Here is a 22,152-nt window from a genome sequence, read left to right as displayed (position 1 = left end):
TTAAGGGTGAATGAATAGCTAGCTTCAGAGTAAATAAGAGCAATGGACCTACTTCATAATGCTGAAAAAAGAAAGAGATATTTTGCACTTTTACTTAAAGATAATGTGGCTGTGTACAGATATTCCTTGTTTTGAATAAAGTAATTTTCTACAATTTTAAACATAAAAAGTTGATCAATTAAGGCATGATTTCCTTCTGCAGAGCATTAACCTTGAGCTGGACTTCTAATTATTATTAGATAGCAGTATCTTTTGGGCAACTGTAAAGTTTTTGTTCCTTTGATCAGTGACAGTAAACTCTTAGTAGAAAGTAATAAAGGAAGTTCCAAGAAATTCCAGTGTTGAATAAGGGAAAATACTGATGGTATAGAAATTTAAAAAAAAAAATACTTGGTGTGTGTGATGGTTGGGAGGGAAGGAAAGAAAAGTGCCCAAGGTTAATTAAAAGCTGAAAAGTTCTGTAAGTGCTACAGAACAATCATGAGGCAGAGAATTACTTGGATATAGCATGCTATTAGATTGCTATCCACTTAATTAATAGAACTGAGAGCTGAAAGTAACCTTAATCATTTGGCTCAGAATTCTTAACCTTTTTTGTTTATGTCATAGACCCTTTGACCATGGTCTGGTGATGCCAGATTTCTTCTCTAAATTGTTTTTAAATGCATAAAATAAAATATATAGGATTACAAAGGAAACCAATGATAATGAAGTAAGTATATAGTTTTCCCATCCAAGTAAATAGACACACTGAAACTATACACAGACCCCTTGGGGGTCAAGAGGCCTCATGTCAAGAACAGCCAATCTATTCCAACCCTCCTATTTTATAGATAAGGAAACTGAGGGACATAGCATTTGAGTCATTTAACCTTACATATGGGTTTGAGGCCTGTTGGCAAAACCTCACCCTGGTTTAGGTGGCTGCAACAGCTACAGTTTCTTGGAACCACAGAAGAGAGCTGGGTGGACAGCAAAGGTGGATAAGCAACTCAGAAAAGAGCTCAGTATCCCTCACATCAGAGGTGCTAGTCTTCCCTGAACACCCCCATAAACCCCGGTATTAAAACTATAAGCAGATAAAAGTTCAGTTTGAATCAGATGTATTTTTAAAATTTTAAAGCAGAACTTGGGAAACTTAAAGAATTACTAATATTTGTCCTTGAGGTAAGTATGAACCAGTAAACAAGAAATCTTAGTCACAGGCTACCTACTTTGATGGCTCCATGAAGTCGATCACAATCCTGTGTGACTCTAATATTGTCACAGGAATACCACTTAATGTTCTGGGTGGTAAGGGGTGGGGGGGGGATTCCTTAGAATTATGAGCTTTCAGTTTGTCCCATGGTTGTCTTTCATTCTTATTATCTGATGATCCTATCTTTCTGTTGTTTTGGGTTTTGTTCTACTGACAGACTTCAAATGTCAGCTAAGAGGAAAATATTGATATTGATGGGCATTAAGTCACCCTCCAGATAAAAGACTTTGATTAAGAAAATGGAAGCCAAATCTGGGGAAATGCTTCACTTCTAGGCAAGGAGGGCTACTAGTGTCAGTACTCTTAATGAAGATGGAATAATTAAAATTGGTACCAGAAGTGAAGTCTGAGAGCACTATATAGAAAATGCAGATTTCAAGCTAGAGTGTCAGGCTGAGGGTATCTAATCTCACTTGACAGATGAAGAAACTCATTTTTCAAGGGAGTAAACCGAAGCCCAGAAATGTTAAGGGCCTTGCCTGAAATCAATGAGTGAGATTAAAGCCACATCCTCTGCCTTCAAATTCAATAGCCTTTCTACCATACAACATGCTAACCTCACACCTTGTTTTCTAACAATTGCCCACATTTCTAAAGCACATTCACAAAGAATTTTCCACATGTGACCTCTTGTATTCTGGGCAGAATAGCTTCTCTTAATAAGAAGTTTATCAACTTCCTGTTTTCTCATTATCAAAATAAATGGGATAGTCACAGGAGATGGTATATGGGAGAGTTGAGGCAATAGTAGTTAATGATACAACTGCTGCATAATGTGATTTTTAATGTTCCTGCTGCCAAAAATACCTGTTTCCACTGGCTTGGGAGGCTTGACTGTTACAACATCTGTAACTGGCACAGGGATGCCTACAAAGAAACAAATATTAGCTTTTTAAATCATATTTCTGTAAGATGAGGCTCACCATAATTCAAACAGTATAGAAGGTCCCAACCTTATTTGAGCATGGAGAACCCTGATAACTTCAAAAGACTTCAATGAACCCAACATGAAGGTAAGTGGACTAGATACAGATATAGATGTAGATATAGAAATATAAATGTGGATACAGATACAGATATAGATATAGATGATAATTTATAAAGTGAGATTTTATGTATACATGCATACATATGCACACATATACATGCTAGAGCTAGAACTAGACAGAACCACAGAGGCCAAATAATCTAATGTCCTTATTTGAAAAATGAGGAAACTGAGGCACGGGTGAGTTAAGTGATGTGCCCAAGGTCATATAACTCATGGTATAGTGGTATGAGAGAACTGGGTTCAAGTCCTGATTCTTATTTATACTAGTGAGTCACTTAATTTCTCAGTGCCCCCAGGAAGCTGCAGAGAAGGTGCTAACCGTCACTGGTTTCTAGTACAAATGAAATCACAGGTCCAGTCCCTCTCTCCATCCCCACATAAGTAATGTCAGAAGTGGGATTTGAATCCAGGTCTTCTGCATCTGAAGCCAATGCTCTTTTTCACAATAACTTTATGAAGTAGATGCTGTGATTCTACCCATTTTACAGGTAAGACGGAAGGTCAGAGAGGTTAAGGGAGTTACCCAGCATTGTACAACTACTATATTTCTGAGGCAAGATTTGAACCCAAATCCTTTTGACTGTAATCTAACCAATTAAATCTCATCCAAAACATTTATTAAATGCCTGCTATGTGCTAGACACTGTGCTAGGTGCTGAGTATATAAAGATAAAAATGAAACCATCCCTGCCTTTAAGGGGCTTCCATTCGATCATAGGAAACAATATTTACAAATATGAATAAATTGATACAACCAAGTCCATTGCTCTCTGTTAGGGCATATATGCTACCATTCCATATACAGAGCTATGTCTGCCTGTTTTTATTATACTGAGTCTTGTTGCATCTATTTTAGAAGCTAAAGATCAGAATAGGAAGGATTTATGTACATAGGATTCTTTAACCCATTACAATAAACCTGAGGGCCTCCTTCAGGTCCTTGGCTCCCACACTGAAAGCCACTGATGTAGGGGTCTTAGGGATCAAAATGTACTTTACAACGAAGGAATAATGATAAGAAATTGTAAAATGAACATGAATATATATCAACCATGGAACCAAGGAAAAGGGATGAAACTGTAACAGATGACTGATGGTATGAAACTTATTAGCCACTAAATAGAGAAACAAATAATGATTTCTACGCAATAAAAGATACTATATACTCACAGTCTGTAGGATAAACACATTTAAGTGTGACTTCATCAAGGATCATGTTTTTAGGACAGTATGGCAAGCATCCTTCAACCCTTTAAATATGAATTTTAAAAAGGCATGAGTATCTCTCTTGAAGTAAGAAAAAATAGAATCATAATGAGTGAAAAAAATATTTATTAAATGTCTATGGTCTGAAAAACTGCTGTAATATATTTAACTGAGGTATTATCTTCCAAAAGTTCCTTTATGGCCCTAGTTAAACTTTTGACAACTTTTACACCTTTTTCCTTGAGAATTGCATCTCATGTATTCTTCCCCTAAATTCACATACTAGTAAGTGGCAGAGACTGCTGTATAACTTTAACAATGTTCTCAACATATTCCTGTCACTCAGTGTTATTTAAGGATGTTTCTATACCTTATTGTTAATTATGTCAGCGGAATTTAAAAAAACAACAACACTTGTTCATGTTCTTCTTAAGCCAGTCCATCAAAAATATTTATTAAGCACTAAATACATTCCAGATTGGACTACAAAAATAAAACAGAAAGTCTCTACCCTTAAGAGGAGTTATATTCTATAGGGAGAAATAACACATCTAAGGAAATACAAAATGTATATACAGTAAATACAATGTAATAAGAGGATAAGGGAGTTACTTTAGTTGAGCTTTGAGGGAAAGAAAGAATATCAAATTTGAGGCAGAAGAGCATTCCAGGCATGAAGGACAGCCTAGTCAAAGGTAAAGAGGGGAGATGCAATGCTGTACACATGAATAGCAGGTAGGTCATTGAGGAAAGCCACATATAATAAAGCTAGAAAGGTGGCCCAGCCCCAATTGTGAAGTACTTCCAATGACAGAAGGAGGATTGTCTATTTTTCATAGAGACAATAGGGACTCCTGGAGCTTCTTAACTCAGGAAAGTGGCATGTTCAAACATGCATTTTAGGAATAGAAATTTGGCAGCTTCTGGAAGATGACAAAATGAGAGAGTAAAGGTGGGAAGACCAATTAAGAGGCTATTGCCTTTTCTAGGCTAGAGGTGATTAAGGACTGAACTAGGGAAGTGATCATGTGAGTGGAGAAAGGAGACATATGTAAGAAATGTTGTGGAGACCAAGTTCTCCAAAGCTGGCAAAATTGAAATGAATGAGACTGGGAAAGCAAGGAAGACATAAATTTGCAAAACTGGGTAACTGGGGGAATTGTGGTACCCTAGATAGAAAGTATGGAAGAGAGGTGGATTTGGGTTCTGTTTTGGACATGTTTAGTATAAAATCATTCATACTGGCTATGTAGTCCTGAGCAAGTCCCTTAACTTCTCAGACTCAACCTCCCAGGCAACACTCTGAGACTATATAGTTTAAAATAGGTGACAGTCTACATTGAGAGGGCTTGTGTTTCCTCAAGGCATATTTCCAATACCAGTGAAATAATAGATCTAGGAGACTTCCAGGGTGGAGCCAAGATGGCAAAGGAAAGGCAGTAAGCTCTCGTAACTCATGACAAAATATCTCCAAATAATGCCATAGAACAATTCCTGGAGTAGCAGAACCCACAAAAAAAAATGGGCTGAGATTATTTTCCAGCCAAATACAGCTTAGAAGGTTGGCAAGAGGGGGCTGCTGTGTTGAGGTGGGAGTGGAGTCCAAACCTGAGGTCACGCTGACAGAGATCCAGTCTCAGGCAGGCCTCACAAGAGAAAGAGACTACTGGAGCCTCTGAATCAGCTGCAGTGCCAGTGTCATCTGAAACTAAGCTCACAATCTGGTGAGAGGGCTGAGCCCTTGGCAGGAGGGAGATCACAGGGGTCTCTGCTGGTGCTGAGATGGAACTTGGGTGTTTTGCCCCTCCTGGGAACCAGGAGGTAGGCTTGAGTGGTGGTGGCCCAGGTGGGGGAGCGTTGCAGCCTCATCAGAGCTAACAACCACAGCACACAAAGTTTTGCTGCTTAGTTAATTGGCAAGTTGTCCTGGGGTTATCTATGGACCAGAGAACAGGCCAGGTGAGTGAAGAACCTGCCCCTCCTTAAACACCACCTTAGATCCCCTGAAGCTTGGAACAGTACATCCTGGAAGTAGTGCCCCACTTTAAAAGTCAAGTAAAAGACTGTCGAGATGAACAGACGGAGAAAGATGAGGACCATGGAAAGTTTCTTTAGTGACAAGGGAGATAGTGGTATACCCTCAGAAGAGGATAGCAACGTCAGGGCTCCTACATCTGAAGTTTGATAAAATAATGGACTTTGGCAGATGCCCAGGGGTCCCACCTGAATATTGATTTGGAATTGATTGAATTTGGTGAGACTGAGAAACTAACTGAGAATCTACTTAAGAATAATTAAATCAAGACCACACTTGGCTGGCCCTGAGTGGGGTGTTGTTCTCATAAGTTGAACCTACTTAAGGTTGATTAAATTGAGACCATGCCTGGCCCACCCTGAGTGGGGTGTTGTTCTCAGAGGCTGTGGACCACTGATATCAGCAGGAGATGACCCACAACCAATCATCTTGAAGGACCTCCCTTTTCGGGGAAGGAGACAGGAAGTAGGAAGGTGAGGCTGGCTTGCTGAATCTTCCTCTTTTCGTGCAGAACTGGCTTGGTGGTGGCAGATGGAGAAATGGAGGGTCTCCCTTTTCGTCCAGGACTTTGGCGTGGTGGGGGACTTCACGTGGACTGCTAGAAAAAGCAAGGGTTTCTCTTTGGCCATACTGCATAGATCTAAACTAGGGTTTTCCATTCTCTCTCTTCACTAACTTCTAATACACTTTAATAAATCCTTAAAAGCCTAAACTCTTGCTGAATTTATCAGTAAATCTTAGCCAGTCCCCCCCCACCAAAACTGGGGGGGGCAGATTAGGACCCACATTTAGATTCTAAACATCACAAAAGCTTCCAAGAAAAATATGAATTGGTCTCAGGCAATATTAGCACTCAAAAAGGACTTGGAAGATAAAGAGAAATAGAGGGAAAAATAAGAGAAGTAGAGGAAAAAATGGACAGAGAAATGAGAGTGATGAAGGAGGGTCATGAAAAAAAAATGTCAACAGCTTGAAAAGCCAAATTGGCCAATGGGAAAGGAGGTACAAAAGCTCTCTGAAGAAAATCATTGCTTAAAAATTAGGATTGAGCAGAGAAACAAATGACTTTATGAGAAATCAAGATACAATAAAGCAAATACAAATGAATAAAAAAATAGAGGGCAATGGGAAATATAGCCTTGGAAAAACAGCTGACCTGGAAAATAGATCCAGGAGAGATAATTTGAAAATTACTGGACTAATTGAAAACCATGATCAAGGAAAGAACTTCAACATCATCTTCCAGGAAATCATCAGGGAAAATTGTCCTGGTATTCTGGAAGCAGAAGGCAAAATAGAAATTGAAAGAATTTACCAATCACCTTCTGAAAGAGATCCCCAAATGTAAACGCCCAGGAATATCATAGCCAAATTCCAGAGCTCCCAAGGAGAAAATATTAAAAGCAGCCAGAAAGAAACAATTCAAGTACTGTGGAGCCACAGTCAGGATAGTATAAGATCTAGCAGTTTCTACATTAAAGGTTCAGAAGGCATGGAATGTGATATTCCAGAGGGGAAAGGGATTGGGATTAGAACCAAGAATCACCTACCCAGCAAAACTGAGTATAATCTTTCAGGGGGGGGGGAAATGGGACTTCAATGAAAAAGAGGACTTTCAGGAATTCGTGATGAAAAGACCTGAACTGAATGAAAAATCTGACTTTCAAATACAAGACCCTAGTGAAGCATAAAAAGGTAAACAGGAAAAAGAAATTAAGAGGGATGTTAAAAGGTTAAGATGCTTACATTCCTATATGGGAAGATGATAAATCTGACTCATAAGAAATGTCTCAGTGTTTGGGAAGATGATAGAAATAAATTTAGACAGAGGGCACAGGTGGGAATAGATTATGAAGGGCCAATATCTGTAAAGCATTTTTCTTTCGTTTATCTCTTTTTTTGGCGGGGGCGGGGGGCGGGGGGGGGGGTGGTGGTTGGAGTTGGGTGACATGCCTGGGGATAAGCAGTGGGTGAGTGTCTTGTGATGGGGCTGGATTTGATCTCAGGTCCTCCTGGATCCAGGGTGGGTGCTTTTTCCACTATGTCACCTAGCTGCCCCATGATGACATCTTTAGAATAAAACTGAGGGGTGAGAGGACTTCACTGGGGGAGGTGAAAGGGGAGAGGTAGAAGGAGGTGAAATCCCACATGAAAGAAACAGGAAAGGACTTATGGAGTGAGGGAAGATAGGTGAAGGAACTGGGTAGTGAATGATTCTCACACTTGGCTCAATATCAACAGAGCTGGCTCAAGGAGGGATTAACATACCCACTCAATTGGGTGGAGTAATCCATCTAACATTGCAGGAAAATAGAAGGGGAAGGGGATAATGAGGGAGGGGTGGAAGAAGGAAAGGCAGAGTGGCAGAGAGGGCATTCAAAAGCAAATTCCTTTTAAGGAGGGATAGGGTGAAAGAAGATAGATAATAGAGTAAATATCATGGGGAATGGAATAGGATGGAGGGAAACAATTAACAATAGTAACTGTGAAAAAGAGAAAAGGAAAAAATTGTACAAAAAAGATTTATGGCAACTCTTTGTGGTGGCTAAGAATTGGAGATCAAGGGAAAGCCCATCATTTGGGGAATGACTGAAAAAGCCATGGTGTGTGATTGTGGTAGAATATTATTGCGCTCTGGGAAATAATGAGCAGGATAATTTCAGAAAAACCTGGAAAGACTTATATAAACTGATGTATGGTGAAGTGAGCAGAACCAAGAGACCATTGTGCACAGTGACAGCATTAGTGTTCTATGAGCAATTGTGAATGACTAAACTACTCTTAGCAATACAATGATCCAAGACAATCCCAAAGGACTAATGATGAAGCATATTAACCATCTCCAGAGAAAGAACTGATATTGATTGAACATAGACGGAAACATGCTACTTTGCATTTTCTTCTTTTTTTTTTTTTGACTTGAGTCCTTTCATATAAAATGACTAATATGGTCATGTTTTACATAATTGTACATGTATAACCTATATCTGATTACTCATCACCTCAGGGAGTTGGAAGGGTACGGAGGGAGGGAATGAGATAGGGATAGAATTTGGAACTCAAAACTTTAAATAAATAAATGAATAAATAAATAGATGGATGGGTAAATAAATAGATAAATGAATGAATGAATAAATAAATAGGAAAAATAATAGATCTAATTTCTCCCCTCCCCCAGCAAAAATGGGAGGTATAATTAAAAACATTAATCTGGCAATTGTTAATATGAGCCCTGAGCTCAGGAGAGAGACTAGGTCAGGATGTATAGATCTATATGTAAACCTGGGATATAAATTCACTGATACTCTCTACAAAGATTCAGTCTTCATTTCTATTTACTTTCCTCTCCTATAAAATGAGAGCTTTCTAGGATGTTATGTCCAAGGTCTTTTAAAAGTGTAAAATTTTACAATTCAATAATTAGCTGATTAATTGATTAAAATGAAAGTTAGCATGAAATAGTAGAAAAATAAATGCATCTGGATTCAAAAATCTAGAAGCAAATCCATGCTTTGCTCCTTATTAAGTATTCAACATTAAGGAAATGGATAGATTTCAGCTTCTTCATCTGTAAAATGAGAGGGTTAGATGGGATGGCTTCTGCCCACTTTGAAATCCATGATCCTAGACTCACTTTTGCCCTGAAACCAATGAGCCTGTGATTAAGGCTAAAACTGCCACTAGGGGGCACTCAGCCCATTGGTGGAACTATTCTTGAAGGCTCAAAATAAAAAGAAAATCATAGTGGTCTCAGATTTTACTAGAGTCTTTTTGCTCTTAGTTATTTGTGCCACCTAAGCGTTTTCTTCTGGAAATGACCAGGATGATCAATTAAATAAACTGCTCATTTCACAACTTTCATTTGGTCTGTGTATCATGATCTCACTATATTTCATTCAGGTCCTGCCAACCCCCAAACTGGCAAGGCCCAGGTTCACCTATATGGCATAAAATGTATTATATTCTTAATATGACATCAGACATAACATATTACATGCCATCATGGGCCATTTCATGATAGGACTGGCACCTATTAAATAAATGACAGAACAGGATAACCAACCTTTCTTGCCAGTGGAGGATATCCTATTCAAATGCAGTTTGGTGATGGTGGACATTAAGGACTGAGGGTTGGAATAGTCTGAACCTATGATTTCATTAGTGCAGGGAACTTCTGGGACTTTTCCTCCCACAATGCAGAGCAGCAATTTGTGCTGTATTATCCTATAAAGTTGTCCTGGGTTCCCGAGGCAATAAGTGACTTCCTCAAGGTCACATAGCTATTATGTGTTAGGATCAAGACCTGAACCCAGATCTTCTTGACTCCAAAGCTAGCTAGCTATTAATTATTCCTTTCTAAAAGAATTATTATCCCCATTTTCTACTTTCCCTTGTGCTTTTTTTCTTTTTTTTTTTTTAGTGAGGCAATTGGGGTTAAGTGACTTGCCCAGGGTCACACAGCCAGTAAGTGTTAAGTGTCTGAGGCCGGACTTGAACTCAGGTACTCCTGACTCCAGGGCCAGTGCTCTATCCACTGCGCCATCTAGCTGCCCCCCCCTTATGCTTTTTTTTTTCTATAAAAAATCACAGAATCTGAGTATTAAAGGGAATATTGTACCCTAATCCTTTGATCAATCACAAATCTTCTCTATAATATTCTGGGTAAGTGGTCAGCCAAACTTCACCTGAAGTTCTTTGGTGCTGTGGAACTCAAGATTCTTACAAGGCCCATTTTACTTTACAAATCTTTGTTAGTTATTCCTTATATTAAGTGCTGTGTAAATCTCAAAAACCTATACAAGTCGGGGGCAGCTAGGTGGTGCAGTGGATAAAGCACCAGCTCTGAATTCAGGAGAATGTGAGTTCAAATCTGTCCTCAGACACTTGGCACTTACGAGCTGTGTGACCCTGGGCAAGTCACAACCCCAACTGCCTCACCAAAAAGGGAAAAAAAACAACAACAACAAAGCTATAAAAATCATTGCTACTATTCTTAATTATTTAATTATTCTCTTTTTAAAGGAGTTTATTTAGAAATTAGATGGATAAGTTGCTCTCTCAGCATCATTTTTTTTTAAATTTTTTTTTTTTTTGGTGAGGCAATTGGGGTTAAGTGACTTGCCCAGGGTCACACAGCTAGTAAGTGTCAAGCTTCTGAGGCCAGATTTGAACTGAGGTCCTCCTGACTCCAGGGCCGGTGCTCTATCCACTGTGCTACCTAGCTGCCCCTCAGCATCATTTTTTAATGTATTTAACATAGATGCCTTCAATTATTTGAAGGGGTTTCATCTGGGAGACTGGTTAAACATGTCACAGAGGACCATAGCAGGAGCAGTGGGTGGAAATTGAATTGAAGCATATTTTATCTTTATATAATGAAAAAGCTGCACACAATTAGACCTGTAGAAACATGAATATGCTTGGCTTTGGAAGGACTAGGTTTCTTGAACCTGGAAATCTCCAAATAGAGGCTGAATGACTATTTCTCAGGCATGTTGCAGATGGGATACGATATGTCTATACCGTGTACATGCTATACAGTGTATCTATATGGTGTGTGGTGTCTGCAATTTGTAGATACAATGTATCTGCATATTTGGCAGCTATACTGTATCTATATGTGTGTATGCTATACATTGTATCTATACAGTGTGGTGGCTGCAATGTATAGATACAATGTGCCCTGCAATATTTCATACATACAATGTATCTATATCATGTGCATGCTATGCATTGCATCTATATAGTGTTTGGTGTCTATCATGTATAGATACAACATATCCATGTGATATTTGGCAAATATACTGTATCTATGCATTGTATCCATACGATGTGTGGTGGCAGCAATAGAGACACAATGTAGCTATACAAAATTTTGTAGATATGTTATATCTATACAACGTATGCTGGATATTTTGTATAGTGTTATATATTACATCTATGTAATGTATAGTGCTATGCCCTGTATACATATCTGATATAAATGGTACATAATATATGGTATATAGATATAATGTATATGATATACAATATATAGATACACTGTATGGTATATACCCTAACTTCTTAAACTGTGGGTCATGGGTTTATATAACTGAATGTGGGGTCATGAAAAATTTGGCAAAAGTAAAAGTTTATGTGTACCTATTTTATAGACCTATATACCCAGGGTCATGTAAAAATTTCTTGGGCAAAAAGGGATTACGGGGGGCAGCTAGGTGGCACAGTGAATAAAGCACCGGCCCTGGATTCAGGAGTACCTGAGTTCAAATCCGGCCTCAGACACTTGACACTTTTTAGCTGTGTGACCCTGAGCAAGTCACTTAACCCCCATTGCCTCACCAAAAAAAAAAAGAAAAGAAAAGAAAAAAAAGGGGTTATGAGTGGAAAAAGTTTAAGAAGCCCTGGTGTATATAATGTATAGATTCAGCGTATAGTATATAAAATGTATAGTGCTGTACTTTGTATATCTAGTACCATATGTTGTACAACTAGGTACATAATATATAGCTATATATATATATATATATATATATATATATATATATATATATATACACACATATATATGGTATAGTACTATACACTAAACCTATACTATAGCACTTATACTATATATAATACTTTAGTGCACTATACTGTTTCTGGCTGCCATATTTTCTGATGTAAATAATGTAGAGGAGGATACTAGTGCCAAGAAAACATATCATATGGTTAACAGTGGAAGGAATTGTGAATGTTTAGCTTAGAGAAAGGGACACAGGATATCTGCCCTCAAATACTTGAAGATCCATTCCATGGATGAAGGAACACATTTCTTCTTCATAAAGTTAAAGGTTAGGACTAGGACCAGTGGGTGGAAACTATAAGGAGAAGGAATGTAGCATGATATAAAGATGAAAATTCTGAAGATTCGAGATGCTTTGAAATGGAATTGCCTTCCTGTGGAGTTCAGTGGAAAGAATTCTTACATTAGAATCAGTCCCAGAACCTAAGCTTGAAACCTGGCTTTGCATCTTGTTCCCTGTGTGACCTTGAGCAAGTCATTTGAACTCCTTGAGATTCAGTTTAAGTGAGGGGGTTTATGACTTCTAAGATCCCTTCTAATTCTAGGCAGACAATTGTACAGTCCTATGATCTGTCTTGTTACATTGTTATGGGGTTTTTTTGTTTGTTTGTTTGGGTTTTTTTAGTTGGGCAATGTGGGTTAAGTGACTTACCCATGGTCACACAGTAAGTGTCAAGTGTCTGAGGTCGGATTTGAACTCAGGTCCTCTTGACTCCAGGGTTGGTGCTCTATCCACTGTGTCACCTAGCTGCCCCCTGTCTTGTTATATTGTGAATACATCATCAGTGGAAGTCCTCAGATCATAGCTTTAAAGATGAAATGGATTGTAAAGACCACAGAGTCTAACCCCTTCATTTTACAGATGAGGAAACTGAGGTCTCAGACCTGTTAACTGACTTGCCCAAGTGCTCACAGACATGAGGTATCTAAGACAGGATTCAGAACAAAATCTTCTTCACTCAAAGCCTAGTTCCCTATCTACTATGTCATGCTGTATTCAAGAAAAGTCTGCTCAGACACTTGACACTTACTAGCTGTGTGACCCTGGACAAGTCACTCAACCCTCATTACCCCACCAAAAAGAAAAAAAAAGAAAAGAAATTTAGAATTTAAAAGGGGGGGCATCTAGGTGTCACAGTGGATAAACCACTGGCCCTGGATTCAGGAGAACCTGAATTCAAATCTAGCCTCAGACACTTGACACTTACTAGCTGTGTGACCCTGGGCAAGTCACTCATTGCCCCACCCAAAAAAAAAATAGGGAAAAGTCTGAATAACCTCTTGTCAGGGATATTGTAAAAGATATTCATTCCTCTATTAGACCAGCCTAGATTTTTTCTAATTTTTCTTCAAGTGCTTGAGGTCCTAAGTTTTCTTACATTCAATATTTAAAGGAGCCTTTTAAACCACTAAAACCAGTATTAATTGAAGTTACAATTTATGTATCATGTAAACTGCCCATTGAACTAGGACATGCTACTTACGGTGGAAGAAATTTACATGCAAGTGCATCAGGATCACTGCAAGTTTTAAAACATGGAGTAGCACATGGTTCATATCGCCACTCACACATCCTCCTATAAGGTACTGCTGCTGGAATTTCTGGGAAAGTTAAATAAAACAAAAATGTTAAACTGTATACTTTCAAGAATTTATACCTTGAAAAAATTAGAGTGCTCATTATGAAGTGGAATTCTAGAATCTTGTGAGTCCTTTGATATCAATTCTTTGGACTTTAAAAGCACAGAGATAAAGGGTATTGTCTTTAGTGATCAAAATAGCGCAGTCAAGTTTGGTTATGTATGCCAGCAGTTACTGTGATTCCCAGCAGGTTTTTTTGGTTCTTTTGACTTCCTGTGGTTTTTATATTGCTGGGATTTATATTATAGGTTGTCCAGAGTAGTTGTATAGCAATAAAAGATATTTGTGTTGAATGCTTATTCATCCATTACCTTATATCCAAAACCTATATTTGATATCAGTTTTTACAGTCTGACAGCAGCATATTTTCTCTTGATGAAGGTGGCATCCTTCAAAAGCTAAGTAATCATAGGCAATAGTAGTCCACGCAAAAGACTGGTAAGCAACTGAATTTGTTCTTGTCCCTAAGATCTTTGTAACATCTACGCTTAAGATTGCTGCCTTATGGCCTATTCAAGAATTGTGAGTCAGAAAACTAGTTCCCTGGAATTCACATGCTGTGAGTTTCTTTCTACTTTCAAGCACAAATTACAAGTCCGTGAATTTTTGCATTTCTGACAATCTGTGGAAGCCCTACATGATGGTAAGATCTTTTACTATTTCTGATTCAATGTATTTTTTGGAACAGGACCTGTGGTTTCATTGTTAAAGAGAGCTTCCAATAAGAAACTCTGTCTACCAATGTGTGAGGTACTTTTTCTGCAATGTATAGTCCTCAAGAGTTACCTAGGGGGGCAGCTAGATGGTGCAGTGGATAAAGCACCAGCCCTGGATTCAGGAGTACCTGAGTTCAAATCCGGCCTCAGACACTTAACACTTACTAGCTGTGTGACCCTGAGCAAGTCACTTAACCCCAATTGCCTCACCAAAAAAAAGAAAAAAAAAGAGTTACCTAGGGTACTGGGGTAAAACAACTTGTGTAGGGTTAAACAAACAATATGTGAAAGACTTTTTAAAATATTTTTTTTAAGTGAAGATGGTATATCTAATTAAACTTATATGTGAGAATAATGCCCATATGGCTGGTGGGCTGTGAAAATTTTACTAATAGTAAAGGCATGGAGTAACTTCACTGGTATAAGGAACTATTGAACAAGGAGTCTCTCTACCAGTGCAGATTGGTGGCTTACCTTGTTAATAATAAGCATTATAAATATTATAATTATTCAAATTCTATTATTGCTAACAGTTATATGGTGCTTTAAGAGTAGCAAAACATCATTTATCTCACTGTATCCTCAAAACACCCTTATGAATTAGATGCTATATCCCCATTTTATAAATTAGGAAACCAAGGCTAAGAAAGCTAAGTGAGTTGTTCAGGGTCATATAAGCAAAGTGTGAGTTCTTCTTAGCTCTGAGACCATCTCAATCCAGACTTCCTAACTATAAGGTGCAATTGTGAGGACCACAAGAGCTTTATTAAAAATACATTGACGCGGGGCAGCTAGGTGGCACAGTGGATAGAGCACCGGCCCTGGAGGCAGGAGGACCTGAGTTCAAATCCGGCCTCAGACACTTGACACTTACTAGCTGTGTGACCCTGGGCAAGTCACTTAACCCTGATTGCCTCACAAAACCAAAACAAAACAATGAAGCATCTTCCATATCCAGCATTTGCAGTCAATAACTCCTTTTTCAGCCTTGCTCTAGGAGAGGCTTTGCAAAGCATGGCCTTTTCTAAGGATATCAACATGCAGAGTAGGCAGGGCTGCTGTGGATGCTTCATCTCCTTTTATGCAATGGAATTTCAAATCAAGGTCAGTACTTGAGTTCCTTGTGGAATCTGCTAATGTTTCATGGAGACATTGCTTTACAGAATTCTTGACATGATCCTATTATTTCAGCACTGTAAGGGTAAGATTTCAGTAAGGCCCTCCGGAATTTCAATAAATCAGATCTACCCAAGTATGTAAAGAGAAATGAGAAATTGTCATCTCTAATGTTACCCTCACCGATGTGGTCAGGCAAGAAGCATTCATTAAATGTTTTAGCATGTGAGGCATGGTGCCAAGTTCTGAGCATATAAAGAATGACAGAAATGGTCCCTGTCTTTCAGGAGCTTACATTATAATGAAGACTGCAAAATGTAAATAACTAGTTATATATGAGATAGAAACAGAATAGATGGAAAGTAACCTAGGAGGAAAAGGTATTAGCAGGTAGAGGAACAGGGGAAGGTCTTTTGCAGAGGTGAGACTTTACCTGAATCTTGAAGGAAGCCAGGGAAAGCAAGAAGCTAAAGAGAGGGGGACAGAGCATTCTAGGTATGGGGGACAACCCAACAGAGACACGGTGGTGGGATGCCATGTTTGAGCAGTAAATGACTGTGGCTGGAGTAAAGTAGAAGAGAGAAGGATGTACGAAGTCTAGGGTGGTGGAGAGGGGCCAGATTGTGAAAGGCAAAATGCCAAATAGTCACTATTCACCCCAGTCATGATAAGATGAACACAATCCATGATGTGCCTATTACACAAACAGAAGCCTTCCCATAGGGATTCACTTTTACCGTGTGGCTGCTGGCTTGTTTGTTTGTCTTCTTCCCCTACACAAGATAAAGAGGACTTGGCTATTTCATCTCCTGGGGGGAAAAGACTTTCCTTGGAAATAGATTTGTTGGCACATGCACATTCTCTGGAATGTCAGGCAGTTAGTGATTCATTCCTGAATCTGTAATAGTACATTAAAATGAAAATAAAAAATGGTTTCTTACAGCGTTGGAGGAAACTTTAGTCACAAAATTCCAGGAAGGTGTTGAGATACCAATAGTTCAGGTGGCCATCCATCCATGTCTTCTCATCCTGGGAGAGTCTGGTCTGCGTCCTCCCATAAGTCTTCCATCAAGAGTAGAACCAACCCACTGGATATCTTCTTCTAGGTCTTTCAACATTTAATAATGACCTGTTCAACACTTGGGCAGGTGGCCCTCTGCTCTGATTCCCACTTGCTTCATGAAAGGCCCACTTCCTTTTCCAACAAATTTTTTGAACGACAACTTTAACATCACTTCTCATACATGTCATGACTGCTCATCAGCTAGCATTAGACCATGGAAATCCTATTTATAACCATTGTCCTTTCATTCATTGCCTTTTGGTTCACCTTCAGTTTTTATTCTTCAGGGATTATAGTGAGTCCAGAATATGTCTTATCAAGAAACTATGATTTTGTTTCAGGAAATACAATAGGGTCATTTAAAGTCCTGTTCAGTTTTCCAAAAGCAATCTAGACTACTCTCCTGATCCCATTCAATTTTGAATCCGATTCATTGCTCAGCTGCAGTGTTTATTCAAGGTATATGTGCTGAAAGATGAACTCAATGGGCTGTCAGTTCACCTGGATACCTGCACAAGAGACATTCTTCATTTACTTCTTTTTTTTCCTGTTTGGACTGTCATGTTGGAGCCTGTGAGTGGTCATGAATTCTATTATGGAGACTGCAAGGGTTTGAGGCTAGCTGTAAAAAGCACAATGTCATCTCACACAAGTGCTTATACAACATAGTAGACTGGAAAAGCACTGGCTATAGAGACACATGATATAGCTTCAGATCCTCTGTCCATCACTGACCAGGGCTGTGACTTGGACTTAACCTCAGGGTCGGTTTTCTCATCTTTAAAGTGAGGGTTTTGGACACCATGACATCTAAAGTCCCTTGAAGCTCTAAATATATGATCTTTTTTCCCTCTGGGCTCTTGACTAGAAACCTTCCAGGATGATACAGAACTTCCTTTGTGAGCACACATCTCCCTATTCAAAGTTGCACTTGAGATTGAGAATCAGAAAAACATGAAATAATTTTCTATGCTGCATCAGCTAAGGAATTGCCTGCAATTTTCACACATGCATGGCAGAAAACTGGTTGGAGGAGAACTTATAAGGTTGTATTTTGCTCTATCGAGTCAAATGCTTTTTTAAAAAAATCAATAAACACTAATTGCTTTGGGCTTTTGTTTCCTTGCCACTGCTGAGTCAATTGCTGTGAAAATGTGGCCTGCAGCAGAAAACCAATTGTGAAAGCCTGCCTGTTCTTTTCTCTCATATTATCATCACAGACATTTTTAATATATGTGCAAATCATTCTGTTTACTAGAATTGAGAAAGTAGGCATATGGGTCACAAGTTGCCCATATTTTCTGGATCATCTTTTTATTTTCTACTTAATATCATTCATGATTCCCCCCCTAATAATTTGTTTTCTTCCTCACTTTCCAATTTATTATGGATGGCCCCCTCCTCCCCTTCCTGAGAATACATAGCCTCTGTGGGATGCCTCCAATCTGGTTAAAGGAGGAAGTGAAGAGAACCCTGGATTGTCTATTACTATCAGAATGTCATCATCCCTAATCATGGAACAGACATAAGCTTGTTACAAAGCCCAACATTTCTAATATATAGGAATCAGGAGGAAAGGCAGTGAGCTCTCGAACTCATGACACGATCACTCCAAAAAACATCCAAATAACAAATATATAGGAATCAATGGACCTGTGACAGCCCCACAGGAGTCTTTACAAGGTTGAGGAACCGTACCCTTACAGGATCAGTCTGTCAATAAACATTTATTGAGCACCCACCATGTACCAGACACTGTGCACTGGAGACACAAAGAAACTTTAAAAAGAAAAAAGACAGTCCCATCTCTCAAAGGGCCCACAATCTAATGGGGGAGACAGTTTTCAAACAACTATGGACAGACAAGCTATATAAACTAGATAAAATGAAAACAGTTGAGAGAGGGAAGATAGTAGAACTAAGAGTGCTAAGGAAGGGCTCCCTTTAGAAGGAGAAATTTTAGCTGGGACTTGGAGAAACCAGAGAAGCCAGGAGGCAGAGATAAAGTTAGAGAGTCTTCCAGGCATGGGGACTGCCAGTGAAAATGCACTGAGTCAGGAGATGGAGTATTGGGTGTGCAGATCAGAAAGGAGGACAACATCACTGGATTCAGAATAGGGAGCAAGAGCAGGGATGGGGAAGGAGTAGAGTAGAAGACTAGAAGAAGACTAGAAAGACATGTGTATGAGGGGAGAGATGGTATAAATGGCTGTGCATGCCAAACAAAGGATTTTATGTTTTACCCAGGAGGTGATAGGGAGCCACTGCAGTTTACGGAGCAGGGGTGTGATATGATTATAATCTATGCTTTAGGAAAATCACTGTGGCAGCTCTGTGGAGGACATATTGGGGTGTGGAGAGCCCTTTGGCTGAGAAACCAACCAGCAGACTATTTCCATAGTCCAGATGTGAGGTGGTATGGCCCTGTACCACGGTGGTGGATCAGATATATAGGCAGACATTTTGACTCACCTGTAGCCATCAAGAGACATCAACAACCATGTATAATATTTTTTGTTTGTTTGTTTATTTGCAGGGAAATGAGGGTTAAGTGACTTGCCCAGGGTCACACAGCTAGTAAGTGTCAAGTGTCTGAGGCCAGATTTGAACTCAGGTCCTCCTGAATCCAGGGCCGATGTTTTATCCACTGCGCCACCTAGCTGCCCCACCACGTATAATATTTTGAACAGGCTCATGTTGCCCAGGACTAGGCAGCCATGGTAGAGGCAGAGTACATGCCACCCCTATCTAGTCACTTTACTATTGTGGTCCTCTGTTTTCATCATCTGTAAATGGCATCTACCCCCAGGATTGTTGGGAGGCTCAAGTGATCAAGGGAAAGTATTTTGTAAACCTTAAAGTACTATATAAATATAAGCCTCATCATTGTCAAACATTACCAGGAGAAACATGTGGACAAGGGCAGAGATAAGCCCTCCTTCATCTGATGCAGAATCATGTCAGCTTGGAGGGCAGAAGACAAGGGTGGGGGAAGATCAGATCCAGTACGTTCAATTAAGTGACTTCAAGGTTTACTATTTATGAGAAAACCATCACAGTGACTGATCCACTGGGTTTGATTGGGGGGTTTTGTTTCGTTTTGTTTTTGTGATGATAGAGGGGGCAGAGATTATAACAGTAACAATTAGTAATAATAATAATAATAATAATAATAATATCTACTTAGCCAGCTCTTTAATGAAGCACTTTACCTGTATGTTAAAAACCTACAGGCCTCAGTGTGCTCATGTCTAAAATGAGGGAGCTGAACTACATGGCCTCAAAGTTTCCTTTCTATCTACAAATCTGAGTGATTTGGAAATAATCATAATCATGACAACCAACATTTTTATCGGGCTTACTATGTGCAAGATATTGTGCTAAGCACTTTACAATCACCTCATTTGATTTTCACAACCTTGGGAGCTAGGTGCTATTATTATCCCCACTTTATAGATGAGGAAACTGAGGCAAACAAAGGTTAAATGATTTGCCCAATGTCACATTAGTTGTAAGTATCTGAGACCAGTATGCCTGGGCCTGGAGTTAGGAAGCTCCGAGTTCAAATGCAGCTTCATACACTTAGTAGCTGTGTGTGAACCTGGGAAATTCACTGACCCTGTATTTCCCTTGATTTCATCATCTGTAAGATGGGAATAATAACAGCAATTACTTCCCAGAGTGTTTGTGAAAATCAAATGAGATAATAATTGCAAAGTGCTCAGCCCAGTGCTTGGCACACAGTAGGTCCTTAATGTTTATTATCATTATGTACTGTTGGGACAGAATTAGCTCGGTGTTCTCTGAGGACACACAAAGCCTACCTTCCATGGTAAAGCTACTGGCCTGCTTAAAATCTTCAGAGTCATCATATTTGGAGACTTTGACAGTGGAATCAGTGAAGACAATGAAAAACCCTTTCTTGCTGTGCAGTTCAAATGCGCTGTAGCCCGGAATCCAGAGGCCCTGGTGATGGAAAAAGGTGGCACTTCGGCGAAAACCAGAGTTTGCCTCCCACCGTTCCAAGCTAATGGTGTCGTCCTCATGGACAAAGAGAAAGTAGTTTGGCCTTTCAGCAGATTCTAAGGAAACCAGGGACAAAGCTGCAACACAGAAAGGAAGAGGAAAGATAACTCCATACCCCTCCCCCAAATGATGACATCATTAACAATGGACACATAACTGGTATGCTAAAATGATATCCTTTCTCCCTCCCCCCATCACATGGTCAGTAGAAATAAATATTTTGTATATATTGGACTTTTTCTTCTTTCTTAGATTTGCTTATGGTATAGAACTACAGGGGTTTAGCTGAATCAAAGGCCTTGCAGAATTCAGTAACTGTGGTGAATAATTCCAAATTGCTTTCCAGAATGGTTTACCTATTCACAGGTCCACTAACAGCTGACTCAATGTGCTTCACATATAGTATAATGCAATAGATGGGGAATCAGGGAACTTGAGTTCAAATCCTAGCTCTACTTGAATTAGGCAAATCACTACATTTCTCTATGCTTTGGTTTCCTTATTTGTGAAATGTAAAATGTAGAACTAGGTTAGGCCTTGAATCCCATAAGAAATGGTAAACTCAAAGACTATAGAAACTCTTTTATTGTCACTTTGCAAAACAGAGGGGGTTTTTGATTGTCAAAACGTCAAGAAGGCCTTGGATAGGTTTTCTTTTTTTTAAGGGACTTTTCTACCCTTAATCAATCTACAAATAGTAATTATTCTAAGAACCTATGTTATCTCCTCCATTAGATCAATAAGTTCCTGAAAGGCAGGGACTGTCTTTTCCTTCTTTTTGTATTCCCGGTGCTTAGCACAAAGCCTGACACATTATAGGTGTTTAATAAATGTTTCCTGATTGACTGACCAACTTAAAAAAAAAATACAAGAGTAGTTAATGCCTACCCAAGCATCTATTTAGATTACTTTTCAATGGAAGATATGTATCACTGCAGAAAAGCTGGAGAAAGACTAAATAAAAAGGCAGAAAAGAGAGGGAGAGAAAAGAAATCTAGTCATTTTTACTTAATTAAAAAATACTCAATTTGCCCTACTTTCCATTTTTGACATATGAAATCATGAGTGGATATACTGAATTCGCAGATACTTTTAATTATGCCGTTTCCCTAATTTATGAGTCATAGATAAAAGAGAGGTCTTTTTCAGCGTCAATATATGAGTTCTTATTGCTCTTATTTAAGGGTTGTAGATGCCAATTGAGCAGTCTCTTGAAAATATGAATTGATACGAGCCATTAAAAGGGGGGTTCTCTTGAAAATACAATATTACAATTCCAGATTCTGAAATCAGATTGTCTCAATGAAACTTCTGAATCTAGAATGTCTCTAGGGTTATATCTCTGAATATTCATTTTTATCTTCAATTCATATTCAAATTAATATCAATTGTCTTGTCCTTTCACCTTAAAAAATAGTTTGAAAAGGGTCTTTTTCTTCCTGAGAATGAAAAAAAAAAGCGTCTCTTGAAAA

General features: G+C 38.9%; 1 protein-coding gene across 1 annotated transcript in view; it reads right to left on the bottom strand.

Annotated features, from left to right (window-relative positions):
• OTOGL (otogelin like) overlaps positions 1 to 22,152 on the bottom strand; it is a 201,962-nt gene that overhangs the window by 50,590 nt on the left and 129,220 nt on the right. Inside the window, 4 exon segments of the mRNA XM_043968164.1 lie at positions 2,066 to 2,125; positions 3,480 to 3,559; positions 13,603 to 13,720; positions 20,479 to 20,757. Coding sequence (XP_043824099.1) covers positions 2,066 to 2,125; positions 3,480 to 3,559; positions 13,603 to 13,720; positions 20,479 to 20,757 — 537 coding nt within the window.

Source organism: Dromiciops gliroides, chromosome 5 (assembly GCF_019393635.1).
Source record: "Dromiciops gliroides isolate mDroGli1 chromosome 5, mDroGli1.pri, whole genome shotgun sequence".
NCBI lineage: Eukaryota > Metazoa > Chordata > Mammalia > Microbiotheria > Microbiotheriidae > Dromiciops > Dromiciops gliroides.
This window is presented reverse-complemented; position numbering and strand designations above follow the sequence as displayed.